The 26,832-nt window shown below is 39.3% G+C and overlaps 3 protein-coding genes and 1 long non-coding RNA gene across 13 annotated transcripts; 2 read left to right on the top strand and 2 right to left on the bottom strand.

The window, feature by feature from the left end:
* Positions 1–1,263: 1,263 nt before the first annotated feature.
* On the top strand, positions 1,264–15,534 carry LOC135614837 (long chain acyl-CoA synthetase 4-like). 2 transcript variants are annotated; one of them, XM_065112643.1, is made up of 20 exons: positions 1,264–1,670; positions 1,847–1,910; positions 1,983–2,072; positions 2,920–2,976; positions 3,413–3,461; positions 3,727–3,803; positions 4,429–4,468; positions 4,540–4,634; positions 5,219–5,386; positions 5,525–5,635; positions 5,706–5,793; positions 7,337–7,403; positions 7,608–7,683; positions 7,776–7,893; positions 9,285–9,530; positions 9,907–10,046; positions 10,981–11,163; positions 11,306–11,425; positions 12,586–12,673; positions 12,772–15,534. In XM_065112643.1, exons 1-20 carry the CDS (start codon positions 1,528–1,530, stop codon positions 13,293–13,295), a joined length of 2,544 nt encoding a protein of 847 aa, XP_064968715.1. In that variant the 5' UTR covers positions 1,264–1,527; the 3' UTR covers positions 13,296–15,534. The 2 variants fall into 2 exon arrangements, with proteins under 2 accessions (XP_064968715.1, XP_064968716.1); XM_065112644.1 differs by lacking the exons at positions 12,586–12,673; positions 12,772–15,534 and adding an exon at positions 12,113–12,424.
* LOC135613854 (pentatricopeptide repeat-containing protein At3g49170, chloroplastic-like) lies at positions 13,319–15,195 on the top strand. The gene is made up of 2 exons (XM_065110870.1): positions 13,319–15,120; positions 15,183–15,195. The coding sequence occupies exons 1-2, from the start codon at positions 13,319–13,321 to the stop codon at positions 15,193–15,195; spliced, it is 1,815 nt and encodes a 604-aa protein (XP_064966942.1).
* LOC135614839 (receptor like protein 28-like) lies at positions 14,151–21,853 on the bottom strand. Of its 9 annotated transcripts, none has more exons than XM_065112646.1 (10): positions 21,581–21,853; positions 20,459–20,613; positions 18,880–19,097; positions 17,395–18,007; positions 16,808–17,305; positions 16,589–16,696; positions 15,588–15,752; positions 15,374–15,477; positions 15,206–15,297; positions 14,151–15,125 (listed from the first exon to the last, which is right to left on the bottom strand). In XM_065112646.1, the coding sequence occupies exons 1-9, from the start codon at positions 21,769–21,771 to the stop codon at positions 15,211–15,213; spliced, it is 2,139 nt and encodes a 712-aa protein (XP_064968718.1). In that variant the 5' UTR covers positions 21,772–21,853; the 3' UTR covers positions 14,151–15,125; positions 15,206–15,210. The 9 variants fall into 9 exon arrangements, 7 of the variants coding, with proteins under 7 accessions (XP_064968718.1, XP_064968724.1, XP_064968717.1 ...); XM_065112652.1 differs by having other exon boundaries at positions 14,151–15,297; positions 20,459–20,493; positions 20,576–20,613; positions 21,581–21,668; XR_010487757.1 differs by lacking the exon at positions 15,374–15,477 and having other exon boundaries at positions 21,581–21,852.
* An 830-nt stretch (positions 21,854–22,683) lies between these two features.
* Positions 22,684–26,710, bottom strand: LOC135614840 (uncharacterized). Its single transcript, XR_010487759.1, has 2 exons — positions 25,674–26,710; positions 22,684–22,906 (listed from the first exon to the last, which is right to left on the bottom strand). It is a non-coding gene; the product is annotated as an uncharacterized LOC135614840 (long non-coding RNA).
* Between the last annotated feature and the right edge of the window lie 122 nt (positions 26,711–26,832).

Raw genomic sequence — 26,832 nt, 5'->3', positions numbered from 1 at the left:
TAAGCCCTGTTTATTTAAAGGCAAATAGACTCTTGTAGCAGTTTTTGCAAGAACAAGTCACTAAACTGAATGATGTCCCATCAGCATTGAATAATTTCAATATTTTTATTAATGTAATTGGTAGATGCTGAATTTTGTCCAGTTCTTTGTTGATCTGAGCAAACACCAATATAACCAGGTTCCTAGTGTGGCTATTCTTATCTGCATCCAACATTTAAGCTCTTGGATCTGTGATAATTCCCTGCTGCCCTGCTTCCGTGCCCATGTAGCGTCCTGATCACCGTCACCGTTTCTCCTTGGACTGTAACAGGTTGCGATCATCGTCGCTCATCGCTCAATTCGTTTGCTCTGGTAGCAGTTGACACTGCATTTTCTTCTCTCTTGTTGCAGGCTTCCACCATCTAAAGGGTATCAGTAACAATATATTATGGGGGCAAAAACCGGATGATGTAAGATCACAGGGAACAAAGTCAAACTATCTTATGGTATCTGCATAAAAGTCTACAGATCTCGGATACGATCAGCTGTTCTTACCGTAGAATATTAAAAGGATTATTCGCTGATGAGAACTGTCGTCATTTTTTTCAATCCAGGACTAGAAATTAATTATCTACAAAGTAGATTTGACTAATATAAATATAATGGAACAGTTAGCAAAGGTTTACTTTAATGAAATGCTTGACAGGCTCACAAGTCTTTTTTAGTACAAATGAGTTGTCCATTGTTGAAGGAATAACTTATATGTATATATAATTAGCTGAGGTCAATAGTGATATATATATATATATATATATCACTATTATTAGACCAATGAAATTGGATAGATAGTTAATTGGACGACTTTGGTGCCGCACGCATCTCATGAATCATAATCTATACCCGATCCTCTCACACCCGACCCACCGGACTCCCTTACTATTGGAGAGAGCTTTGCAACGTGGCTCCATTCATAAGCAGGGTAGCCGAGCGGTAGATCCAATGAGTCCGAAAAATATTTCTATAAAGAACGCAAAGAATTGTTATTCGTCGCCATGAAGATCTACCCGCCAAGTAGATGGAGGCAGCTACCTGGAGATCGATGTGGGCCCCGTACTCTCCTAATCACAATGAGGTAGCATAAACGGGTTCGACTGCTAATAAACCGTTTAAATTCTGAGTTGAAGTCCACCAAAACCATCCGCGTAAGAACGTTGCCAACACGGAACAAATCCTCAAGATCATATATAAAATAGAGTCAGAAGCTTGGACTAGTAAATAGTCTGTCAGAAGTCAGAAACCACTAAATGGTCGTCAATCCTAGCCCATTCGGGCTTGGAGTTTGGACTATTCTTGGCCATCCGGAGCAAGCAAAAGATCTGAAACAGGTAAGAAGACAGACTAGCAACGGAGTGGATCGCAAGCCAAACAAGACCACCGAACGAGAGGAGAAGAACGCCGCGACGAGAGTGAGAGGGAGAAGAGGAGGTTTCTTGTCGGACTTGCGACGGTTGGGTTTAGATCTTTGGGAGTTCGGATCGGCGGTGTGCGATGAAATACTTGGTGGAGGTTGAGAAAGGGAGAGAAGGCGATGGTGCTGGGCCCTCCGTCGGCCCTGCCTACCGTAACGTCTTGGCCAAGGACGGCTTCCCGTCGCCGGCCCCGGGCTTGGAGACCTGTTGGGATGTCTTCCGGTAAGATCCTTGTTCTTTCTGATTCTTCTCTTCTTTCTCCCCTTCTTGAATTGGTGACAGTTGAAGAAGAAAGGAGGATCTGATGTTTGATTTATTGATTTTTTTATTGTAATTAAGTTTATGATGACACTGGCGGTCAGTCTACTGACGATTAGCTGATCTGATCGTGTTTGTAGGATGTCTGTGGAGCGAAACCCCGACAACCGAATGCTGGGCCGCCGTGAAATTGTAGATGGGAAGGTTAGTCTTCCGTTGCACCGGTAAAATCTGTTTTCGTGGATTGATTGTGAAATGAGTGTCACCGTGCTGCAGGCTGGTGAATATGTTTGGTTGACTTACAAAGAAGCATATGACATAGTAATAGAATTAGGTGCATCCATCCGTAGTCGTGGAGTTGGACAGGTAATTTTATTTGACGTTCTATTTTTCAGATTACTTTCCTGTGCATCACAAGTATGGTTTGTATACATAAAATAAAGTGAATAAAACTGTTGTCTTATAAATAATTCTATGTTTTTCTCTTTTTTGACAAGGGGACACCATTACTGAGGTCATAAGTAGGGTATGAGATCATCCACTGTGGTCATTTGCCATAATAGTGGCGAAAATGCACAATTTGTAGATGATTTGGACCCTACCTCCCATAAAGAAAGAGAAATGCTCTACTATCCAAAACAGGGGATGATGGTCTATCGTATGAAGTTTTACTTGTCTTGACAACTATCACTTATATGACCATTCTTCAAACTTTGTAAGCCACATCTTGTGGAAACAATACTGTATGTGTTATAAAGCTAGTGAAGAAGTAAATTGATGAACTAAATTGATGGCTTGCATGTGAGAAGTAAGCAAAAGCTGTCCCTGAAGTGCCTTTGCCTCATAGTATCAATAATATTATATCATTTGTGGAATCAATTCATCTAGAATATTGAGAACAAGAAAAAATAAACAGAACTACTGATGAACAAATTCGATTCTGAAACATTTCACTGTTTGGTGATCATGTTTAAGCATAGATTATTTATCAATTTTAATGAGTAACATGCTTCTATATTTGCTGATGCTGATAATTTCTTTAACTTGCAATTGCCATATTGAGTGTACAATTATCACTTTATCAGATTTTATACTATAGAAGCCCCTTGAATGAAATCAGAATATCTTGCAGCCTACATAACTGCAACAATAAGGTATATTCTGATTTTAGATCTTCTAGAAGTAATAACTATCTCTTTTGCACTTGCTTCAGGGTGGTAGATGCGGCATTTATGGTGTGAACTGTCCTGAATGGATCATGACTATGGAGGTATGTGCAAAAATGTTCAAGTTATATTTGTGGCAATGGAATCGGCTTTTTAGCTGCCATTTTGAAATGCTGCATTATAGAAATTACATTGACCTTTTGGGGTTTTTTTCTCATTGTTGCATGTTAGATTTAGTACAACTTTGTGTTTGAATGATGCACGTTATGTGTACATGTATATTGTATAGGATTCACATAGTAAGCAAGAAGACTGCCAATTATAATTGTGTAGAGCATTTGCAACGATAAATCATCATACACAAACAATCTCATCATCTCAAGTTTCATTGTGAATATCTTATCCTTCATTATCAATTAGCAGATTATCATTCCTTTCCTTTTTTTCTCAGTAATGTTATATTCCATTATTTTTTTAAGAGTAATCCATATTTATGTTATGTGTTACCCTTAACCTCACTAATGTCTGTGAGTGCTGCAGGCTTGCAATGCCCATGGGATTTACTGTGTTCCCTTGTATGATACTCTTGGTAAGCGGCCATAATGCTCTTGTTGGATATTATAAGCATGTTGAACGATGAGCTAATGCATTAATTATAATGACACTTGCAAAATATTGCTTTTAAAATTAAGGTAAATGGAAAGTTTAATTAATCAACCAGCTTAAGGAGGTTTGAAGTTTTATACCATAGCAATTTTCCCTGGGAGGTTGTGCTCTTGTAATTTCTGTGTTTTTTCTCTTCTTCTGTGTCTATTATATTGCAATTGGTCATTCCTTTTCCTGTCATGATGTAGGTGCTGGAGCAATAGAATTTATTATATGCCATGCAGAGATTGAAATTGTTTTTGTGGAAGAAAAGAAAATCATGGAGGTACTCATTTTTTCACATACCTCCTGAAGAATTTTACATGGATTTTGTGTAAATTCATTAGAGTTTGTTACTCCTGAAGAAAATAAACCAAATTTTCTCTATGATTTAAATTAACCTATTCCATCAAATCATCATAAAAAGGTTTGTACATGCTTCAATCATGTCAACAGATTGAATCATTTTAATCATTTAACTACTTATATGATATCTCATTTTACCTGACTGCCCTGTTGAGGCCATCTAAGATTTTTTCCTAAGTTCCATAAAATCTGGAAACTCGGTTGAAACACATGAGACAATATGAGATCCCCCATGCCAAATTTGAGTTTAATTGAAATTTGTAAGTTCACTTTCATAGTTATTATCTAAGTAACAGTTGAAGGAGGTTGGGGCTGATTAGTTTCTTGTACAGATCTTAGCCCAAAGTTTGCATTTCCCAGCACAATACTGCTGAGAAAGGTGGCTAGTTTGTATTTGATTTCCTTTTGTTTTGAATAATCAAATTATTAATTGGCCAATGCCTCATGCCTTATTGTGTGGCATAAAAGAGTGGTGTGGACACTTTTCCTTATTCAGTTAAATCATATTCATTAAGTATTAAAATGTTTCATCTATAACTTTGCAGGTGTTGAAGACCTTTCCTAATACGGTCAAGTACCTGAGAAGTAAGTTACTTACAGTTTTATGTCTACTCCTAAGTAAATCTGTCATATTGATGCTTTTATTATGTCTGCAGCACTTGTAAGTTTTGGGAAAGTCACCACAGAACAAAAAGAAGAAGTTGAAAAGTTTGGTTTGACCATATATTCTTGGAATGACTTTTTACTCTTGGTATGTCTCTGTTTTCGTTCCTGATGCAGTTAGGCCAAATCATGATGCTTAGAGTTGAGTTGGTTATTGTTGTGGCTTTTGAGTGCATTGTGAGAATTAACTACCAATACTAGTTATTTTTGTGGCATTATTTTTCTTCTTGTTTATGCAGTACCAAATAATTTAATTAAGAAACTTGTCATTGGTGACATGATTGGTATTCCAACGCATGAATCGAAGTAATTGCTCTACATAAGTTAAGCATCATCAATATTTGGATGACCCATGTGGAAAATCTTACAAATAGTGGTTTCATGTATTTACATGTTGGAACAAAGTCAAAATTTTCAGGCTTTTCCACAAACTGTGTGGCTTCTGCTTTGTCATCCATCTCAATGTTGTTATCACATCACTAATTGTTACAACTTTCTCATTTAGTTTCTGAAGATTGCTCATTCTGTTGCAATCTCATTTCATTCATTGCTGTTCTTTGTTGCAACCGAACTGGGAAATCAAATGCTCATCTGCTGCTTTCATTATTGTTGCAAAATTGTTTTCAAAGATTGAGTTGTTGTCTTAAATATCTCTTCTGTGATTATCTACAGGGCAATAATGAACAATTTGATCTCCCAGTAAACAAGAAAAGTGATATTTGTACTATAATGTACACTAGTGGAACAACTGGCGATCCTAAGGGTGTAATGGTATCTAATGACAGCATCGTCACATTTATTGCTGGCGCAAATTGTTTGCTTGGCAATGCAAAGGCAGAGGTAATTCCTGAAATAAATCTCAAAAGTCTAACCTTTTAGCCAAATTTCATGCTCACTTTCAACCCTTGAGGAACAATTAAATTAATTCTTTCTGCTGATTGGACTTTGCGATTCTTGTTCATATTTTTGTTCTTACAGTTACATGACAATGACGTTTACCTTTCATATCTCCCTTTGGCACATATGTTTGATAGAGTGATTGAAGAGCTTTTTATTCTTCATGGGGCTTCAATTGGATTTTGGAGTGGGGTAAGCTATTTAAGTAGAAGATATTACAGCAGATTAAGTTTCATGAATTTATAAAAGTTATCATCCTCAGGATATCAAATTGTTAGTTGAGGACTTGGGGGCACTGAAACCTACTATCTTCTGTGCTGTTCCACGTGTACTTGATCGAATATATTCAGGTAAAATGTGTAAAAGAAAAAATGTATCATAGACTTTTCCTATTCACCATCATATATACGGAAGTGAAATATTGAATTTTTGCAGATAACCGAAAGTTGAAAAGTGTGAAGAAATTCTTAATACATGTTTGACTGTTTGACCTCCTATATCTTTCTTTGCATGTTGTTTCCGACTTTCCATTTTGTAATTCACCATTTTCTGTATTAATATTTTAAGAATACTGACATACTTTAGGGTGGTGAATATGGTTTCAATGGTTCCATATTCCAATTACTTTCTTTCCTCACTTCATCTGAGCAGTCCTCCCGGCTAGAAGTTGATATTAAAATGATACCAAGGTCACATGAAAAGATGCCCTCAATTAGTATGAGTATGTGCATCTCTTTGATGATACCTTTGGCATTGGACCAGTAGAAAACAAATCTTCTCATGGTAGTCTCCGAAGAAATGGAACGACACAGCTATGTACTAATCTACTTTAACATCATGCACATCAAATATGCCTATGTTAGTATACTTTCAGCAGTATTCTTTTGAAAGAAGTGAATTCCTTAGACTTGTCATAAAATTTGTTAAATATTTGAATGCATAACCATTCAGCAGGACTGATAATTGTGCAGCTGAGGTTGTTGAAGTCTTCTTAAACTGCAGTGTTAATGCCCCTAGGTCTAAATGAAATATCTTTTAATGGTAAAGTATGAGACATGCACAGGCTCAATAGATCTCGACCTACCTGCCAGTATTTAATGATAAAACATTAAGCTCCAGCCAAATGTGATCTCAACAGTAGTTCTCTTTTTTGTATCTAGGTTCATCCATGTCTATATATTCAGTGACATTTAGAGAAAAAATTTGAGGGAAGCAAATTGAGACATATAAATGTTCCTATTGATCAGCTTGGTCCAACAGATAGGATTACTTGAAATGCAGTCAGCTATCGTCTTCTTCTCTGCCCACTTGTATACTCTTTGATCACAAGATTGATCAACTAAAGAGACTTGATCAAAGATGAAGCACCTCTATTTTGCTAGCAGGATATTAAAATACCTTAATCTTCTAACTATAGAAGGTTACAGATTGCAAAGTGCATGTGTTGTGAGAAAATGGGTAGAATATGACTTGAGGAAACTTTATTAGAGACAATAAAAGAAACTTGATGGCTCTTAGTTTGACTAGTGATTTTGTTTTCAACAGAATTCAATGGCAAAAGAAGATCCATGTAACTAACCTTAAAAAGTTGATAGCTTCAAGCTAGAGGAAAAAGAAAAGGGCATATCCGGTGCATAAGGTTGCCACCATTCGGGGGTCTACCTCTATATACAAAGGCTGTTTCCATGACTTGAATTCTAATCTCTCAGGTTGCAAAGGAGCCTTTTAGAAACAATAAAAAAAAAATTTGGTGTCTCTTACTACTGATTTGGCTTTCAGAAAAGTTCAATGGCAGAAGATGCATGCAACCAACCTTGAGTGGTTGGAATCTTACATTTTTTTGTTGCAAAGAAGAGTATTCTAACTCATCTTGTACTTTATTTTTATTTTCAGGTTTGCAAAATAAAATATCTTCTGGTGGTTTCCTAAAGAAAATTTTGTTTAATTTTGCCTACAAAAGGTGAGTTTATACAAAATAGCAAATTTACAATCTTTAGTTCTTAGGTCAATGTACTTATGAGTTATGATTTCAATTATTATATTCAACGTACTCTCAGTTACAAACACATGCCTTTTTTTACCTTATTACTTTATTATGACAAATGTCCTGATTAATGTGTATCTGGCTCAGTTGAAGCTGATATGTTACGTTGGAATTTTGCAGTAAACTGAGCAATATGAGTAAGGGACAGAAGCATGAGGAGGCAGCTCCAATATTTGATAAAATAGTCTTCAGTAAGGTGAAGTGGATTGCCAGTAAAAGTTTGCTTCTTTTTTCAGTTCAGGGATTCTTCAGGATTATTAGTTGATATGTGATCTGTAATGACCATAGGTAAAACAAGGATTAGGTGGAAATGTGCGCATTATTCTATCAGGAGCAGCACCTCTAGCTACCCACGTCGAAACCTTCCTGCGGGTGGTCTCCTGTGCTCATGTTATACAAGGCTATGGTATACTAATATTTAAATTTATTAGCTTATTTCTCTAGTCCTTTATCTTTCTGAAATTATGGTGGTGTATTTGCTCAATTTAATGCAACATTTTAAGTAGGAGAAGCGGATGATGTTAGTACAAAGAAAAGGAAAATAAGGCTGAAAAGGCAAAACAAAGGGCATTTCCCCAGTCTATCTTTGTTTAGCCACTTTACTTTTCCTGGTCTGGTTAGAAAGATTTATCTTTGCTTTTCCTGGTTTCTTTAGGAAATAATTTTGTTATGTATATGTTGAATTAGTTTTCCATAGTCTATTAATTCTCATGAATGCTAACATCACCATTTAGCAAAGAGTATGCTGCATGGGATTACTATTTTTACATGCCAACCGTTGCCAACTTGGTGACAGGCTGACAGCCATTTTATACTGCTGTACTTTATGGAGTCATATGCTTGCTGACAACATACTAAACCATCCATGTTACAAAAAGTTACATGCTCCTTACGAAAGTTGCTTATGTTGGACTCTTTTAAAGCCTCTAAATTGGCTCATTGTCTCCTACAAATTATGGTTGTACTCTATAAGTAAAGGCAATTTTCATCATTTTTTTCTTATATTAAACTGAAGAAATCTTTAAATTGTTGAAGCCTATGATAACTTTATGATTCAAAGGGATTCCTTATATTTCCTTGTTCTCTAATATCTGCTTCTTTGGCATCTATTTTGCATTTTTTTTATGCTGCTTCACTTGTATAAGTTTTTTTGATCTCAATCATTTGCAGCATAGACAATCTTGAACTTAGAACTTGTGAGGCTCTAACAATATTGCATTAACCTAAACCTTCATATGACCTTGAACCACTACTGTGCTATGTCGGAGATAACAGCAGCAATGTTTCTGTTTTTGTTGTACAAAGATCCATGTTATCTCTTTGAGGCTCTTTTATTTCCTTTTTCCCAATTCATAACCAAACTTCTTTGGACTCACCTCTTTCTCACGTATCATTTGAAGCTTGGAATCAGCATTTCAGCAATCTTAACTGAGCGACTGAGGAATGTTTTCAACTGTGTGATTACCATGCTTTCCAAACCTTAATTAGTGTAAAGTGACAATAAGGATTTTATTGTTTTATTTAATACATCTAAGATTGAAACATCCAAGTGATCTAGTATGCCATCAAGGCTTATGTTTGGGTATTGAACTTGTACCCTGCATTTCTTTTAATGAGATTAGTTGGAGTATTAACATCATGATATGGTTGTATGTATTCTTATGCCGTGTCAGTGTAATTTGAATTATTTAAGCAAATTTTATGTATATTTTTGTGTACACACAATGCTTGGCAGGCACACGAAATGATTTTCGATTTTCTTGGGGGTGCTAAAATAGCTAATTTTTTTTGTCTCAGGTCTGACTGAAACTTGTGCTGGCACATTTGTGTCAGTACCAAATGAGTTCTCAATGCTTGGAACTGTGGGCCCTCCTGTACCTAATGTGGATGTGCGCCTTGAGTCTGTTCCTGAGATGGGTTATGATGCACTTTCAACCACACCTCGTGGAGAAGTCTGCATCAGGGGAAGTACTTTGTTCTCCGGTTACTACAAGAGAGAAGACCTAACGAAAGAAGTTATGATTGACGGGTGGTTTCACACAGGTTCTTTTCATACTGCAATCTAGTTTTGGGTACAATGAAGCATATAGAAGATTGTTTTTTTTTTTTCTAAATTATTTTGGTTGAATATGATGATCACATTGATAAGTCACCATTCAACCTATTTGATCATCAAATCTTCCTTCTCCATTTTCAGATATATGAACTATCAATTTAGGACTTAATGTGTAATATTGAATTTGCAATTCTCTTTTGGATCATTATAAAACTCATTTTTAGGATCCTTATGCTTTAACCACCATTTAGTTCCATCTTTGTATTTTTTTCATGTATCATACACAACTCCTGTTATATACATCTACCTATTGGCTTCTGTTGTCGCATTCCCCATTCTAAATCTTATTTTGATTATATGCAGGAGATATTGGTGAATGGCAACCGGATGGAAGCTTAAAAATTATTGATAGGAAGAAAAACATTTTTAAGCTATCACAAGGAGAGTATGTTGCAGTAGAGAATCTTGAGAGCATTTATGGTCTTGTTCCAACAATTGACTCAGTAAGTCTCTTGAATAATATCTTGAAGAATGATTTAGATGTTCCATTAAAGAATTTCCAGATTAGAAGTGGTATCTTGAACTCTTTCAGGACACATACAAATAGTTTCTTGTATGCCGTCTCAAAACAAAAAAGCGCCACACATCTTTCTCATCACAACAATTTTGCTTCCATTTCATTTTCTTTTATATCTTATACAATGTGAACTTTTTAACTCAGTTCTTATTAAGAAAGCAGATGGAACATACTACTTTGCCGCATTTTCTGCCATTGTAGAATATCGGAAGCCTTAGTTCTTATTTTGCAAATAGAAGGCTTTCAGATTTATAGACATACAAGAAACCCCATTTTAGGCATGTACTATTGAAGATGCATTTAAAACATTTTGTCAAGTGAAATGGACCTTCCTTAAATGTTGCTATCTGAACACATGCTATATAAGAAAACTAAAATAAAGCCATAAGATCCTAATTGAATGACTGGTTTACACTAGCAAATCTAAGACTTGGATGAGTTGCTCCTTTGGTTAGAATAGAGCATTTTGTGCATGCAAGTAAATCCTTATTACTCATCATGCTTTTCTTTGTGACTGACAGATCTTAATAGGATCGTCACTGGATGAGAGTGTAGCAACCAATTTACCTATGCTTGATAAAAGAAACAATGACAACCCTCTCTTTTAGGAGTATCATAGTTTAATCACAATCTGCTCTTCTTGTTTCTCAAGCTATTGGTGGTACTTAATAGATGAATGTTGCGCTTGACACTGGTTTCATTTTCTTCATGCTCTTAGCAATAATAAATCATCATTGCATAATTTTGTTCAAAGAAAAAATATTTAGCCCCAAAAATCTCAGTTTTTCTTCTTTTACCCTCTTCATTATTTGTTCTTTGGATTCATTGTCTTGCCACGAGTAATAATCATCTTGTTGCAGATATGGATTTATGGGAATAGCTTTGAGTCTTTCCTTGTCGCTGTGGTGAATCCCAATCAGCAAGCTCTTGAGCGATGGGCTGAAGAGAAAGGGGTAACCGGAGATTTTGCTGCTTTATGTGAGAATTCAAAAGCCAAAGAATATATACTTGAGGAGATAACTAAAGTTGCCAAATCAAAGAAGGTTGAACTTCTTTTTATTGCACCTAAATTCTGCTTGGTTGTTCTTTTCCCAAGGATTTTTTTATTTGCTAATTTGCTGGCTAAGTGGATTTTTATTTCCTTGCAATTTTATGCTGACGAAGCTTTGCTTTTTTGATTGCCAGCTGAAAGGCTTTGAGATCATTAGAGCTCTTCATCTTGAACCCATACCATTTGACATGGATCGAGGTCTCCTAACTCCAACATATAAAAAGAAGCGGCCACAAATGCTCAAGTACTACCAGGTTAGCTGTGACATCTTGTTCCACTTATCTATATTTATGTGGTATAAAGGAGATAGTTACGTCCCTGTTTCTGATTGACTTCCTTATCATTTGTTTCTTCAAATCTAGAGAATTACATGTGTTCCTAGAAACAAGTGAAGAAATAACATATTACTATTTCTATAATAACAACAATAATAAAATTATAAGTCTCAATTATTTAGGATCGATTACATGGATCTTTTGCTATAATTGAGATCAGTAAAAAATTATATTTACATATTACTATTTCTATTAGGGTCTTTTTAAGTTTTTTCTCTCTTCTTATCACTAACATTAATAATTTTGTTTTTTTTGAATGTTACATTCATAGGCATGTTAGTATTATCGTAAATGATTCTTTCTTATTTTATCCCTTGTCAAAGCGATACGTAGTTGTTCATAAATAAAAATATATATTTTTTATCTTTCCTAATAATTTCACATGTTCATATTAATATTTTCATTTTAGCAACACAAAATTTTGTATATATTGTTTTTTATCTACCCAACACTCTCTTTGTATAACTACATAATTATCTTTTTTCGAGTTAATACCTGTGATTGGTGATCTCAAGTAGTTGAAACTTATGATTTATTATTGTAATAGTAGTTGATACCTGTGACTTAATTAATCCAAGTTCTTGCTTGGCATACCTTTCTTTCCAGAGTGTCATAAACAGTCTGTATGAGAGTGCCAAGTGAACATCTGATGATGCATGAACACTTCCGGAGACGGGCATTGTGGTATCGCGTTGTACTCTTATCGTATATTATCAAGTGTTTGATGATACAGTATCAGATAGCCTTGTCCATTATTTAAGACCATTCTTTACATTTAATTCAAAGCAATTTTTCTTGGTGAAAAACTATTGGTGAAGTCATGTCCGATTATTTGGAATTAATTCTCTATGAGATCACCAGATGTATTGCTTTCTTTCTTTTGCACGTTTAATTCGAAGCCATTTTTCTTGTGCTTAATTATTTTGTCTAACTTGTATCAAATTATTAGGTTCGAGTCTTCTTTATTCGTTTCTTATGAGTTCTTCATCAACGTACTGTTACGTGGTCGAGCGGTTTAATTTAATAATAAATATCTTTTTTAAATAAAAATTGGGAACCCTTTAGATTAATTTTTTCAGGTTGGATGGTCGATTTGCTTCACTTGGATTCTGATTGGACTCCACACAGACGGCATTAACTACAGCCGTACGATGAAAAGAGAAAGCGGTAAGATTTCACTTCTTTTATTACCCTAGAACGACTCCATGTAATCGTCTCTGAGGCAGAGTTAAGGATCACTTACCATCTTCCACGTGGCTTTCCAGGTCGGGACGGATCGATAAGCGGGCGCCGAAGAACCCTTCACGGCTTCCGAAGCTCGACTCCGCCATGCGTTGCGCTCTTCCCCTTCCCGCCAAACTCTATCCTCAAAACCATTCCCACCCTTCCTGCCAGAGAAATCCCACCGTCGCCGCCTCCGTCACCTCCCCCCCGCCCCGAATTCCCACCAAACATCCCTCCCTCGAGCCCCTCAAGCACCGCCTCATCCGCCTCGCCGATGCCGGCCGCTTCGACGATGCCCTCTCCGCCCTCGACCTCATGTCCGATCGCGGCGTCCCCGCCGACCTCGTCTCCTACTCCATCCTCCTCAGGTCCTGCATCCGCTCCCGGGATCTCGTCCGCGGCCGCATCGTCCACCGCCGTCTCCTGGATTCGGGCCTCCGGCTCGACTCTCTTGTCACCAATTCCCTCATCGCTCTCTACTCCAAATGCGGTGAATGGGAGGTCGCCTGTTCCATCTTCGAAGAAATGGGGAGCAGAAGAGACGTCGTGTCTTGGACCGCGCTGATCTCATGCGCGGCGCGGAATGGGATGGAAGAGAAAGCGATTCTGCTGTTCTGCGAAATGCTCCATACGGGAATCATCCCGAACGAGTACAGCTTCTGCGGCGTGATTCAGGCCTGCTCGAAGTCAGAGCATGATTGGGTTGGAAGAGTGGTTCTCGGGTTCGTGATAAAGATGGGATTTTTCTGGTGGGATCCGTCGGTTGGATGCGCTTTGATAGATATGTTCGCGAGGAGGCAAGACCTGTCGTCCGCCCGCAAGGTTTTCGATGGAATGCGCGAGAGGAATACTGTTGTGTGGACTCTCTTGATAACGAGGTACGGGCAGCACGGGCGCGGAAGGGATGCGATCGGTCTGTTCCCGGATATGCTTCACGATGGCTTCGAACCAGATCGATTTACCATAAGCAGCGTCATCTCCGCGTGCAGCGACTCGGAGTCGCTTGAATTCGGGCGGCAGATGCATTCTCTGGCCATCAGGTACGGACTGGCTTCCGACGCATGTGTTGGCTGCAGCCTCATCGACATGTACGCGAAATGCACGTCCGGGAGATCAACGGAGGATTCGAGGAAGGTCTTCGACCGGATGTCCGAGCACAATGTCATGTCGTGGACGGCTGTCATCTCAGGCTACGTGCAGAGCGGCGGGCACGACGAGGCAGCGATCGAGCTCTTCTGCAAGATGATGGAGGGAAGGGTTCGGCCGAATCATTTCACCTATTCCAGCATCCTCAAGGCCTGTGCAAACCTCTCTGACCTGCAGCTGGGGAAGCAGATACATGCGCAGGTCACCAAATCAAGCCTGGCGTATGTCAACTTTGTAGGGAACTCTTTGGTCAGCATGTACGCCCGTGCCGGTAGGATGGAAGAAGCCCGGAGAGCTTTCAGCTTACTGTACGAGAAGAATGTGGTCTCCTACAACGCAATCGTCGATGGATATGCCAAGAACTCAGACTGTGAAGAAGCCCTGGAGCTACTCTATCAGATAGAGAGCATGGATGTGGGAGCGAGTGCCTTCACGTTCGCGAGTCTCCTGAGCGCGGCGGCGAGCGTTGGGATGATGAGCAAAGGCCAGCAATTGCACGCCCAGATGCTTAAGGCAGGATTCGGGTCAGATGTGGGCGTGGGTAACTCGCTGGTATCCATGTACTCGAGGTGCGGCAGCATCGACGACGCCTGCCGAGCTTTCGGCGAGATGGGTGACCGCAACGTGATCTCGTGGACCGCCATGATCACCGGTTTCGCCAAACACGGGGATGCAGCTCGAGCCCTGGGATTGTTCCACGACATGGTGGCCACGGGGGCGAAGCCGAACGCGGTGACCTACGTCGCTGTTCTGTCTGCTTGTAGTCATGCAGGTCTGATCGAAGAAGGGTGGGAGCACTTCCGCGCCATGCAAAGGGACCACGGCGTGGCTCCGACGATGGAACACTATGCCTGCATGGTAGACCTGCTGGGGCGATCGGGCCGAGTGGAAGAAGCTTTCGGCTTCGTGAAGTCATTGCCGGCCGAAGCTGATGCCTTGGTCTGGAAGACGTTGTTGGGTGCTTGCAGAGTTCATGGAGACATCGGACTGGGAGAAATCGTTGCCAAGAACATCTTGGAGTTGGCTCCGGAGGATCCAGCAGCCTATGTCTTGCTCTCGAACTTGTATGCGGAGGCAGGCAGATGGGAGGATGTGGCCATGATAAGGCGTGGCATGAAGGAGAGGAGGCTGAGCAAAGAAGCTGGACTGAGCTGGGTGGAGATGGAGAACAGCATCCACAAGTTTCATGTAGGGGATACCAGTCACCCACAGGCTTGGGAGATCTACGCCAAGTTGGATGAACTGTTTGCTGAGATAAAGGAAATGGGTTATGTGCCGAACACCAACTTCGTTCTGCACGACGTAGAGGAAGAGATTAAAGAACAGTACCTGCTTCAGCACAGCGAGAAGATTGCAGTTGCCTTCGGCCTCATCAACACTTCAGCTCCAAAGCCTATTCGGGTATTTAAGAATCTTCGCGTCTGTGGAGATTGTCACGACGCAATCAAATATATCTCAAAAGCTACTGGCAGAGAAGTGATTTTGAGGGATTCTAACCGGTTCCATCATATTTGTAATGGGGAATGTTCCTGTGGTGACTACTGGTGAGATCATGCGGTTCTTTGGTTGATATGTTGTCTCCGTGTATAATTTTTTTTGTACTGGAGTGATTTATGTAATTATTTTATTAATAAAGTGCCAGCTTAATTTTTTTTCAATCTCTAATAAAGATAAGCAAATGTGGGATTGATCAATGATGGTGAATTTTAACCTGAGCTTGAGGTCTGTGGGGAAGACGAATGGGAAGAGCTGCCGCCAGATCTGCACCGTCCATGAAAACAGAAGAAACGTGGTAAGCCAACTCCGTTCACCAAACGAGAAAGAGGGCGTACCTCAGGTCCTGCTAACTTTGTGCCAAATCCAGCAAGTGCCTCTGCTGTCCTCCAAGAATAGAGAGAAGAGTGGGACGCGTTCATGAACAAAACAAAATACTTTAGTACATCATTGTAATTTATACTTCAATATTTGTATATTTTGCGGATGTTTTTGTTTCGAATTATTCTATTCTCAATTCTGTTGGACCCAAACCTAACCCTAACCTAGACATAATTGACACCACAAACTATTAGGCATGAAACATGATTGTTAATCTTACTTCCTCTTCAAGCTCCTTTGCTAGCTTATTTAGATCATGCAGTCTGTAGAGTTATCCAGGTAAGAGATGCACCTCCAATAATTCCTCCGTGTGTATTTGATTCTATCTATCATCAACAAGCCAGTATATTAGTAAGCAGATCTTTATAGAAATTTATCGGTGTCACAGACAATGCACCTATCAGACTGTAATGAGCTTACCCCTTCAGATCACACTTCTGATGTTAGGGATGTCTCGTATGATGAAGTTAAAACAACACAAACATTTACATCAAATTAGAACAGTTCCAACAAATCCATGTCTTAGCTCAATCCACGGGGTAAAGAACATTATCCGTGAGAAGTCGACACCACTCCATTTAGTAGTATGCCGCGTTCCAACAACTACTTGTTATTTATGCTTCAATATATTTTTTAAATATTTTGTGGATGTTTTAAATTTAGACCGCAACATATCCTTGTATGGTTAGTTACTTTGTATGCATAACAATAACCTTAGATTGTTACCACATACATATAGAGAAGCTGTTAAAGGAGCAAATTACTAAATAATTTTACACTTCACAAATTTGCTTTCATTACAAACTTACAGGAAGGAAATATGATTGCTCATCTTACTTCTCTTCAGTTCCTTTGGTAGCATATTTAGACCATGCAAAGCTGGAGTTGATAAAGATGAGAGCTGCAACCCCAACAAGTCCTCCATGCTGTACTTGATTCTTTCATCTATCCAGAAATTTTAATATCATAAGATGTAAAACATTTATAAGCACAGCTAAAATACAAGAAAGCAAGAGTACAAGTAAGCAAATCTTTAGAGAAAGTTGTTGATTTTACCTACAAAGCACCCATCATACCCTTCAGATCTCACTACTGATGTTAGGTACGTTTTATGTAATGAAGTTGAACCAGCAGAAACATTTTCATCAATTGGAACCGTTCCAACAAGTTCATGTCTTAGGTCAATCTGAGGGTGTAGTTTACAGAATGATGAAAAAACATTCTCCGTCAAAAGCCAACACCCCCTCAAATCTAATGTATGAAGTGCCTTTGGAGGCACAAAAAGAAGAAGCCCAGAATTGCTGAGTACAGCATTGCGAAATCCAAGATACTCCAAGCTAGAGAATGATGACAAAATATGCAAGGAGACATCAGAGAGTAAATCACTCTTCAGATATAGGCATCTCAATTGTTTCAAGAAAACCAAGGGAAGTAATGCTTCATCTTCTACTAATGTATCTTCCAAATTTAAACTTTCCAGGTGACTGAGATTCTGAAGCAAGCTTAATGGGAATGTCTTCTCTAGATTGTCTTGACTTTTTTCATAAGCGAAACCTGATATTTGAAAAGATGGTATACAAGTGCATGTACCAATAAAAAATTCTAAGTTATGAAATGCTAAAAAGAAACCCCAGTTATCATACCTTTTATTTTTGTTCGGCTTAAATCAACAATCCTCAAAGAAGGCATCAATGCGATATAGGAAAGTGCAACATCATCAACTGATGTATTTGACAGATACAGGGTTTCCAAGTTGATGACATTTCCAGCCAAAACACATATTCCCTGGGATGTGAGCTTGCTATTGCTGGCATTCAAGAATTTCAAACCTTTCCCAGCTTTTGCAATGTATTCAACTGAATCATCAGTTATTCCACAGAAGCTAACATCCAAGTGCTCAATCATGTCCATTTTGACCAAAAAATGCAAATTGCAAATAGAAGAGCTAGAAACATCCAAGTACGTTACATGGCTAGTATCTATGATGGAAAATACTTTGTCAGCATCAACAAAAGTGGCTCCAAGACCAAAAAGCTTCAGTAAAGGGGCACTTGTGCTGCCTTTTCCATAAAATATAGAGCAAATGGTGCAATTACTCATATTCAAACATGTTATAGAAGGAAGATATGGCAACTCGGTGACCTCTGTCCATGCTATATTTAAGAAGCTCAACTTGGGAAACATTTCAAGGACAGGAACTCCTCTGTTCGAAATTTTACTACCCCATAGATCCAGATACTCAAGATTTGTCAAAACCTACATAACATATTGCATGCTTGCTGTAGTCAATAATCAAAAGGATGATGTGCAAAAGCATTTTGTGTTCCATTCAAAGAACCAATATAAGTTACCACATATACTTAAGGTTTTAAACACCGATAGAATGAACTAAGCACTAGATCAGTACAATACCATATAAGTTGGTGATGATCAATATTAAATTCTTATTGTTTCTTCAATGACATTGGACTTTACAGGTATGTCTGCTGACCAATAAATTGGTACCATATTGGTATAACTGATTGTCAAAATCGATATCTTACCAATATTTAAAACCTTAATATAAGCTAATTTAAATCATTCATTAAGATTTAAGATGTTAAACATTTTTATTGGTTTAGTGGTGACACATCCTCTCTCTCTCTCTCTCTCTCTCTCTCTCTCTCTCTTGAATTTAGGGATTTTTCTAATCTCTTCTCTGGTGGCTTTTTGCAGTATCTCCTCTTTCCTTATCCTCCTTTCTCCATGAAAACCCTATCCTTAAGGCCATTCACATCTCTGACAAGGTGCTTCCTCTGTTGAGAACAGGATCACGGTAGCAGAAAGGGAAAGAAGTACCTGCCTTAACATGTTCTCTTCCTAGAAATGTTATCAGCTGTTACATGGATCTACACCATTTAACAGGAACTTAGCACTCAATGGTTTCAAACATTCTCACTGCACCAAATCACCTGTGACCAAATATATCTAGACAGAGAAAAGCAAAGCTAACATACCAAATAATATAACTGAAAAATTAAGAAGAATGCTGCAACATAGCATACATACTAGCACGACATGCATGTAAATTTCATCGTTCTGAGAGTAAATATCTTCAACATAATAAATGGCAGGTTAAACATATTTACCTGTAATGAACAAAGTGCCTCATCAGTAATGGAAATTCCTCCTAAATCCAGTAGATTCAGATTTTGAAGTGAAGAAAGGAGAACAACTCCATTAGAAGTTAATCCAGTCTCCGACACATGTAGTTTCTCCAAATTTTGAATGGCCAAAACATGCTTAATGCCAGCATCAGTAATCTTAGAGCACCTTGACAAGTCCAACTCTTTTAAATTATTCATTCCTAATAGAAATAGTTTTAAAAAAAAAATGTCATGCCCTTACTGATAAGACCAAAAGAAAATGTCCAAACCGAACAAACATGTTTAATCAGTGCTGTTAGTTTTGATAATATTAACTTCCCAGGAATAGATAATGATACCGATTTTGCTGAATAAAAAAAGATGAAAGAATAAATAGATGTCCTAAATTACACATTATTAAAGCAAAGATAACCCTGTTCACATCTTTGAAGGTCTCCATACAACTGGACAGCCCACAACTGTGAATATTCTTCTTAATTGGAAAGCTCAGTAATAGGCTTAGGAAGCTAGGAAGCTGAGGAAATAGTTAACTTCCTGTTTTGTAATCCACGTCAAACTTGAACGGCAGTACACATGGAAGAGATGTCACAGGGGCCACGGTAGATGGTGTCAACAATTTCGAATAGGAGAGCTGAAGGTATAAATGCACCGTTGAGTAATAGGAGGATATGTTAACCCGCAATTTGTAGGTGCTATATAAAAGAGCTGAAAGTGTGTGACATGTAAGAGTGGGAGGATCCAATGTGCTTAAGAAAGTCAAAATTCAATTCAATTGCATGCACTAAAACCATGTTGACTATGAGAGGGCATATGTACCTCAAATTCATGGCATCTCAGAATATGCCAAACATATTGGCTTTACATTCATAAAATTTTCTGCAGACTAAGATTGAACAAATTTTGCAAATAGATCATAGGGACTTATATGAAGGTTCTTGTCTAGCAATTCTCAGTTGTCCGAATTAGCAAACCAAACAAGTTTTCTTTTTTGGTTTTTCCGTAACAGGTTATCCACTCACCCAGCTCCTAATGAAGCCAACTAAAATAAGAAATAATTGGGAGATGAACAGACTATACCATGCCATAAGCAGCCAAGCATCTAAAGTTCAAAATTTTTCATATAGTTTGACAAAGATGAATTGCTTCACTTACTCCTTATAGAGATATTCACTGCATAAGGTATAACTAAGTGCTGCCTTGAGAATACTAGTTGGAAAACAATATAAGCAATGTATTCAAACGGATCCAGAGCTATTAATAGGACCATCAACAAATGAACATCTGCTATTCTGACTTAGGTAATGACATATAAAAGTAAAAAAATTAACTATTCTTCCATTTGTTCCAGTGTGAGCTAAGATTTGGTTACAATAAAATGCACCAAGACTATTGTTATCCCTTAGAGAAATGAAGAGTCTTATGATCTGGTTTTGGAACATAGTAGGATAGATCAAATATACCGCTCAACATTCTGCATGACCATAATACTTGTAGAAAACAAAGATGTTAATATTGTACATTGCACTATCATAAAATGTGGTGTATCCTCCAAAGATTGTACCTGAAAGATACCATATTGCAGAATTGTTGACTGCCCTGCAGTTGGCAAGATTCAAACGACGTAAATGACGAAATGCACCCAAATATGCCAACCACTCCACATCAACCGAGCTCTCACCTTTCAAGTCAATCTCCTCTGCAGAATTCTGAAAAATTCTGCACAAGAAAGGAAATTTACTCTCAATAATTTTAGAGAAAAAAGTGAAGAAATGGGCTATAGCATTATCAGGCCCAGAGAGTTCCAGTGGTATGCAATGTAGATATGCACCAATACATAATTGAAGAGGATGATTAAGTCAATCCGGTAGATCATGTCCAATAACAAGAACATAGCACGAGGACTCTCTACAGTTTCTAAGCAGAAGAAAGCCGAACCTTTTCAGCTATTTATATCTACAACAAAACTGTCTGCAATAACTTATTACTACTCATAAATGATCCCTCCCTAATAAATGCAACAGCAATGAGTGTTTAAGGTGCAGTTCTGATCTTCAAAATCACATTTTCAATATAAATTATAAAAGAGTTGAAAATTATGTTTTTATCCTGATCTAGATGCTTGATTGACCACAAATGTCACAAGAAGCAGCAGATTGGATAATTGACCTGTTAACTTTGTTGAGCCCAAACCAAACCACTGATCAATCAAAATACTAAGGCTCAAGTTAACAAAAATATACCCATTAAACCCTTATAAGCTTATCTTAGTTTTAACTGGCTTCTGATATGAGACTAATCGGGGCATTACAAACTCTCCCACTTATGGAATTGAGGTCCTCGTCAATTGAGGTATACTCTGAACCCATCCAGAGGGGCCTTTCCTACTAGGGCATCTTACATACCAATGGACAGACATGACCTGATCTGATAGAATATGCCCCTTGTAAGCTTATCTTAATCTTAGCCTACTTAGCCTTCATCTATAAATCTACACCAAGTAAGCTCAACACGCCATCTTAATCCATATAATGCAGTTAGAGTCGGTCGCCCACTTCCAAGGCCATAACCCTGACCCCCAACTTTCAAAGATTAAATCCTTGGCAAGAAATTGACAAAATAAACCCGATTATTGAGACAAAAGAACAACTAATTTCACGAAGAAGCGGATTAAGAGAGGACATACTCGAGCCAGGAGGGGTAGAGGAGGATGCGGCGTTGGATAATGCGTCGGAGGAGGGCGTCAGCGAGGTAGGAGGGGAGGCGATCCAGGGTTCGCCGCTGCCTCCGCCACCTCTCGACGCTCTCCGCGCTTGCGGTCGCCGCATCGATGCATCTTCCCACCAATCCCCCCACGAGTTCTGGGTCGCCGTCCATCGTCCTTCTCCTCGCCTTTTCGCCGCTTCGCCTCGGAGCGAGAGAAGAAACGGGAGAAGAGAAGGGAGAGAGAGAGAGAAGAAGATGTTGACGGACAGGAGTATTTAGAGTTGGCCATCTCGTGGGGCCCGCTTCGTGGCAAGTTGTTCCAAGAATTTATAACAACCAAAAGAATTATCTCGTAACGATTCTTTGAACCGTTATATTGGTTCGTTATGCATAAATGACACATACCATCACCAGTTCGACATAGTAATCTCGCCTGTTCTATAGGCCACGGTTGCTTAATGATTACTTCTCCTCTAAGCAACACGTAAAGCCATTGATTGCTTGACGATTACTTCTCCTCCAAGCAAAACGGGCCACATCAAGCCGTCGCAGTCACGGAACTCGGGTCGAGCACCTTGCGCGCACAAAGCCACGCCCCCCCGCACCCCTCGCCCGCTGTAAAGCTCTCTTCATGGGGTCTGTCATGCAACGCCACTCAGGCACAAGCATAGAACTAGAGGTGTTAGAACACTGGAACTCTCGCAGTGCATTGAGCATTGAACGCTCCAAATCTATCTATATAGTATGCTTAAACTGTTTCTCTACACTTAAAGCGATGCACAGTTCCCCGCCAACACAAACTGGAGTTGAGAAACTATTGCTTGTGCGCTAGACAGCATCATTAGTAAGCTGAAACAAAGTGTAGTATCAAGCACACCTTGCAATCCATCTATCAATGTCACTAAGCAATAATTATTGGGAGGAGACAACCACCTTGTGAGTCTTCAGCCCCATCACCACCACGCTAACATTGTCAAAACTGCTTGAGAAGGTAGTCTCCTGCACAAGTTCAGCGTTGAAGAAACAAAGAATATGAAGAGAAATTACAAAGTCTTTAAGATAGTTGAGGCAGACTAATCAATGGAATGGATATAAAGATAATAAATGTAGATAGTTTTATAGGATGATGGATACAAAGATATCCAAAGCGATCTCAACTAGCCTTCTCATGCAGTACTGGGATCTAAACTCTTTGGTTACTGGTTTTGATTTGTCGATTGATTCCCATCAGTCGATGATTAAAAGAGGATGAGCTTTTCCCTCTCTTCCCTTTGTGATGTAATGATCTTTATCGACAGAAACCAATCTGTCAAATTTTATCATGGTTGAACATAAGATTTGGTATTCCAAAATAACTAATTGAACGAATGTATTTATCGATGTCGTCAATTAAGTATGAATGTTACCAAAGGACCTACAAGTGGATAATACACCTACTAAGACACAACATACCCAATAAAAGATTCTTTCCACTCTTATGAGCTCATCTGGCCTGTCAGGCTTTTAGGAAGAAGCCAATCATTAGTATCGATGTTTTTTTGTTTGTAAATTCATTAGTATTTTCTTAAGTGTACACACTTTGAGAACAAACACCAAGTATTTAGTTCTAGATTAAGAAATGAAAGACAGGTGCTTACTGACAATCACAAAACCTCATATATCATTTTGCTATTTCATGTTTGTTATAGAAAAAAAGACATATACCATGTGTATTTTTATGAGCTTGTATCAATGACGAAACCCACAGAGCAATTATTCAGGCTTAAGTTGCATAAACTGTAGTGCTTAGAATGGTGGAAATGGATACCTATTACATCCACACAATAACAGCAGGGTCATGAATTTGCTATGTGATTAATCACTCTGTATGAAAATGAGAACAAATTGAATTTCTAAAGATACACAAGCTGCAATGAAACCAGAAAGACTAACTAGATAAACGTGGTACCTTGATAAAGAATTGAGCTTGCCAATTGTAAAAAGGTTGCATGATAGCCTAAAGAAACACAAATTATTGGTTGAATTAATGCCAACGTGATCATAAAAAAATTTCAAACTCCTTGCAGGACAGAGGCAGAAGAAATTCTCATGATCATGTTGGATATATATATATATATATATATATATATATATATATATATATATATATATATATATATATATATATATATATATATATATATATGGTACAAAGCACATGAACATTCCCATGCAAATCACCTACTGTTGCTTCAGTTGTTAATTTGTATTCATTATCAAATCATAAGCTTATACTGGAAGCTTTAAACAAAGCTGATTGAGATGCGTTAAGAGAGCAAGAATAGAACTAAATAATGGAAAGATATCAAAAACATGTAGACACTCAAGAAAAGAAAAAAAAGAATCACTGAATATATCTAATGGTTTAAATTAAAAAAAGGTATCACTGGATACATCTAACCAGTTTAAGTTGTAGTAAATGACAACATAACCTCCAAACTTGTGGAGGCAAAACTTTGCAGTGGCATGTTCCAATGCGTGAATGAGGTTAATTTCACTAATTTGGATAAATCAAAAAGAGTATCAAAGGCTATATTTGAAAGGCGGAGAGCATCTGCACATGTCGTGTGTTGCATAGCTGAATAAGAGCTATGTCGATCCAAACCGAATCTTGGCCAAAGGCAATCCAAGGATGGGTCACGACAATGCATAGCTTTGCCCTGACTGAACCTTTTTGTCTTCAGATTTACCCAATGATGCTAACAACAAATATGGAAGAACAATCTCAATTGACATATATGACAAATGAAATTATCGAATGGCAGATTTCAAATGCTGATTAATCAATTATGTATTGTGCAATTATTTAAAGGAAATTATTTGTCAAGCTTTCGTTTCTTCATTTAGTATTAAATTGGTCTGCTGCCATGTTTTTAGCATTCACCAATCTGTGGGATCGTGTTTCTTTGCCGATTTCCTTTGTCATTATAATTTAACAAACTCCTCTTCCACATTCTCAATGTTCATTGGTCCATTAGATTGCAAGCAAATGCTTCTTTGTTGAACTTCCCTTTTTCTTTTTGAGAATTCATCAACGATGGCCTCGTATTTGTTGTTCATTACTCAATTCGATTGCAAGAAACACTTCAGCTAATAATTCTTTTTCTATAGTTTCTTTCTTTTTTAGCATTTCATCTTACAAAATCAAACAAGTCAACATACAAGTCCTGGCTCACATAATGGAACAGAGGGTGTTGCAGACTTTAACAGCTTTAACATCAATTTCTCTCTCTTTTTTTAATTTCTTTTAATTGTACAAATGAAGTTAATCCACACATATGAAGAATGTAATCGACTGGTTAACTGGTAAGCCCTGAAAGCCAAAATGCAGACTACAAACTAACAACATATCAGAACCCGCAATTCCGAAATCATAGGCCACTACCATTTTGGACCCAACAGAGTCACTTGTAGAGCTGTTTGATTAATGAATTAGCCTTCTTTTCTTACAAGGAAATATGCAAATGTTTTTTGCTATATAGTATGAACTTCTTAACTCTAAAAAAGATTCCCAAACCCAGTCTCTGTTATCTCTGCTATCATCTATGCATGATACTGCATCTAATCCAGATGCAGTGTCTACCTCCCTAAAGGAATACAGGAACATGCACTTGCTAGAAATCATGCCATGCAAGGCCATTGCAGCAATAAAGAGAACTTATACCAAGGAAATGGTATCAATACATGTCCTAGAATTCTTTGTAGAAACTTGCTACAATATATTTGCACAATGGGTCCAGCCTCAAAATACTAATCTACATTTCTAGTAAAACAAACAAACAGCAGAAGTCGATAGCAAGAGGAAACGAGGAGCATTTCGGGAATGAACATGGCGACAACATCATATAAAGCATGAAAATATAGATACATTGTACCATAAGTGCTCCAATTCTGCAATAAATGAGTAAGAATGCACCACAATAAAGATGAAGATGAGGATAAAATGATACTTAAATGCTGAGGATAAAGTAATATGGAAGCATTAAAAATGAGAGCTCTTTCTTGTGAGATAAAAAGGGAAGGAAGAAGCGGACCGTGATGGATAGAAAGGGGACACGGCCACCCCGCCGCGTGAGAGCACCGTCCGGGAGTCGCCGCATGTGGCCACCATGATCCACTTGTCTCCCACCACCAACCCCTGCTACAGCTCCGGGGCCTCCAACATCACCTCGGCGCCCACCTTCACGCCCACCTCCACGTCTCAGCCCCCTCACCCACCAGGGCGGCCCTCCGTCACAGCCACCTGCAGCCGGTCCCGGCACGCCCGCGCCACCATCGCTCCCCCGTGCCCATTGTACACCGCGAACTACCCGTACCCACCTGCCGAGAAGCCCGTCACCTCCGTCATCGTGTCCTCCATGTTCCTCCGCCTCCCCAGTAGCGACACCGACCCGTGCGACAGGGTCTTCCCCGGCGCCAGTGTCCACGGAGGGCGGCGAGGGGATGATCGAGGAGGAACGGTAGTTCTCTCCCTCCGCTAGGGTCCGCTTGGGGGCATCGGAGTTCCGGCGGCGGATGGGGTAGTGGTGGTGGTTGGGTCAGGCCCCTCCTTGAGGAAACCTAAGCGAGGAGGCCCCTCCGACTCCGACTGTGATTGCGATTGCGACGCCATCCTATAGTGGCTGTCGGGGCTGCTGGCCGTTACGCTTGGGGGTTTCATGTGCCGAGCGCACGCGGCTTGACCCCTCTATTCCATGATACAACACCAGAAGGCCGCAACCACCGACCGTCGGATTGCCACGCGATCCACACGATCCCGCCCGCGTGTATGGGGCCCGTCAAGGGTCCAAGCCCCGCGACGTGGATCCGCGGGCGGGGGGACGCGGACGACGGAGGAACGTCGGTCCTTGGCGATTCGGACTTCTACCGAGTCGCCTCAGGGAGGAGCGAGGAAGAGCGTGGACATTAGCGCTCTAGGGGATTGGACGGCGGATGATGGGGTGTCGGTCGGCGTGGGGAGGGCTCGCGACGGTTACTGAAGCGGGCCCGGAAAGCACGCCGCCCCCTCTCTTCGCCTAGCGAGCGAGAGAGACGAAGGAGGTTTGTTCGCGGACGCCGTGAAGCGTACACGGTGCCGTTACGATCTTTATAGTGTAGGCTTCACGGTAACGATAGTATAGTCGAGAGACAATATGAAGAACGTAACGACACGGTGTACGCTTCACGGGGTACGTAAATGACAGAAAAAACAGA

This window comes from Musa acuminata, chromosome BXJ2-6, assembly GCF_036884655.1.
Source record: "Musa acuminata AAA Group cultivar baxijiao chromosome BXJ2-6, Cavendish_Baxijiao_AAA, whole genome shotgun sequence".
In the NCBI taxonomy this organism is placed as follows: Eukaryota; Viridiplantae; Streptophyta; class Magnoliopsida; order Zingiberales; family Musaceae; genus Musa; species Musa acuminata.
The sequence above is the reverse complement of the archived record's forward strand: the minus strand, read 5'-3'. Positions and strand labels throughout refer to the sequence as shown.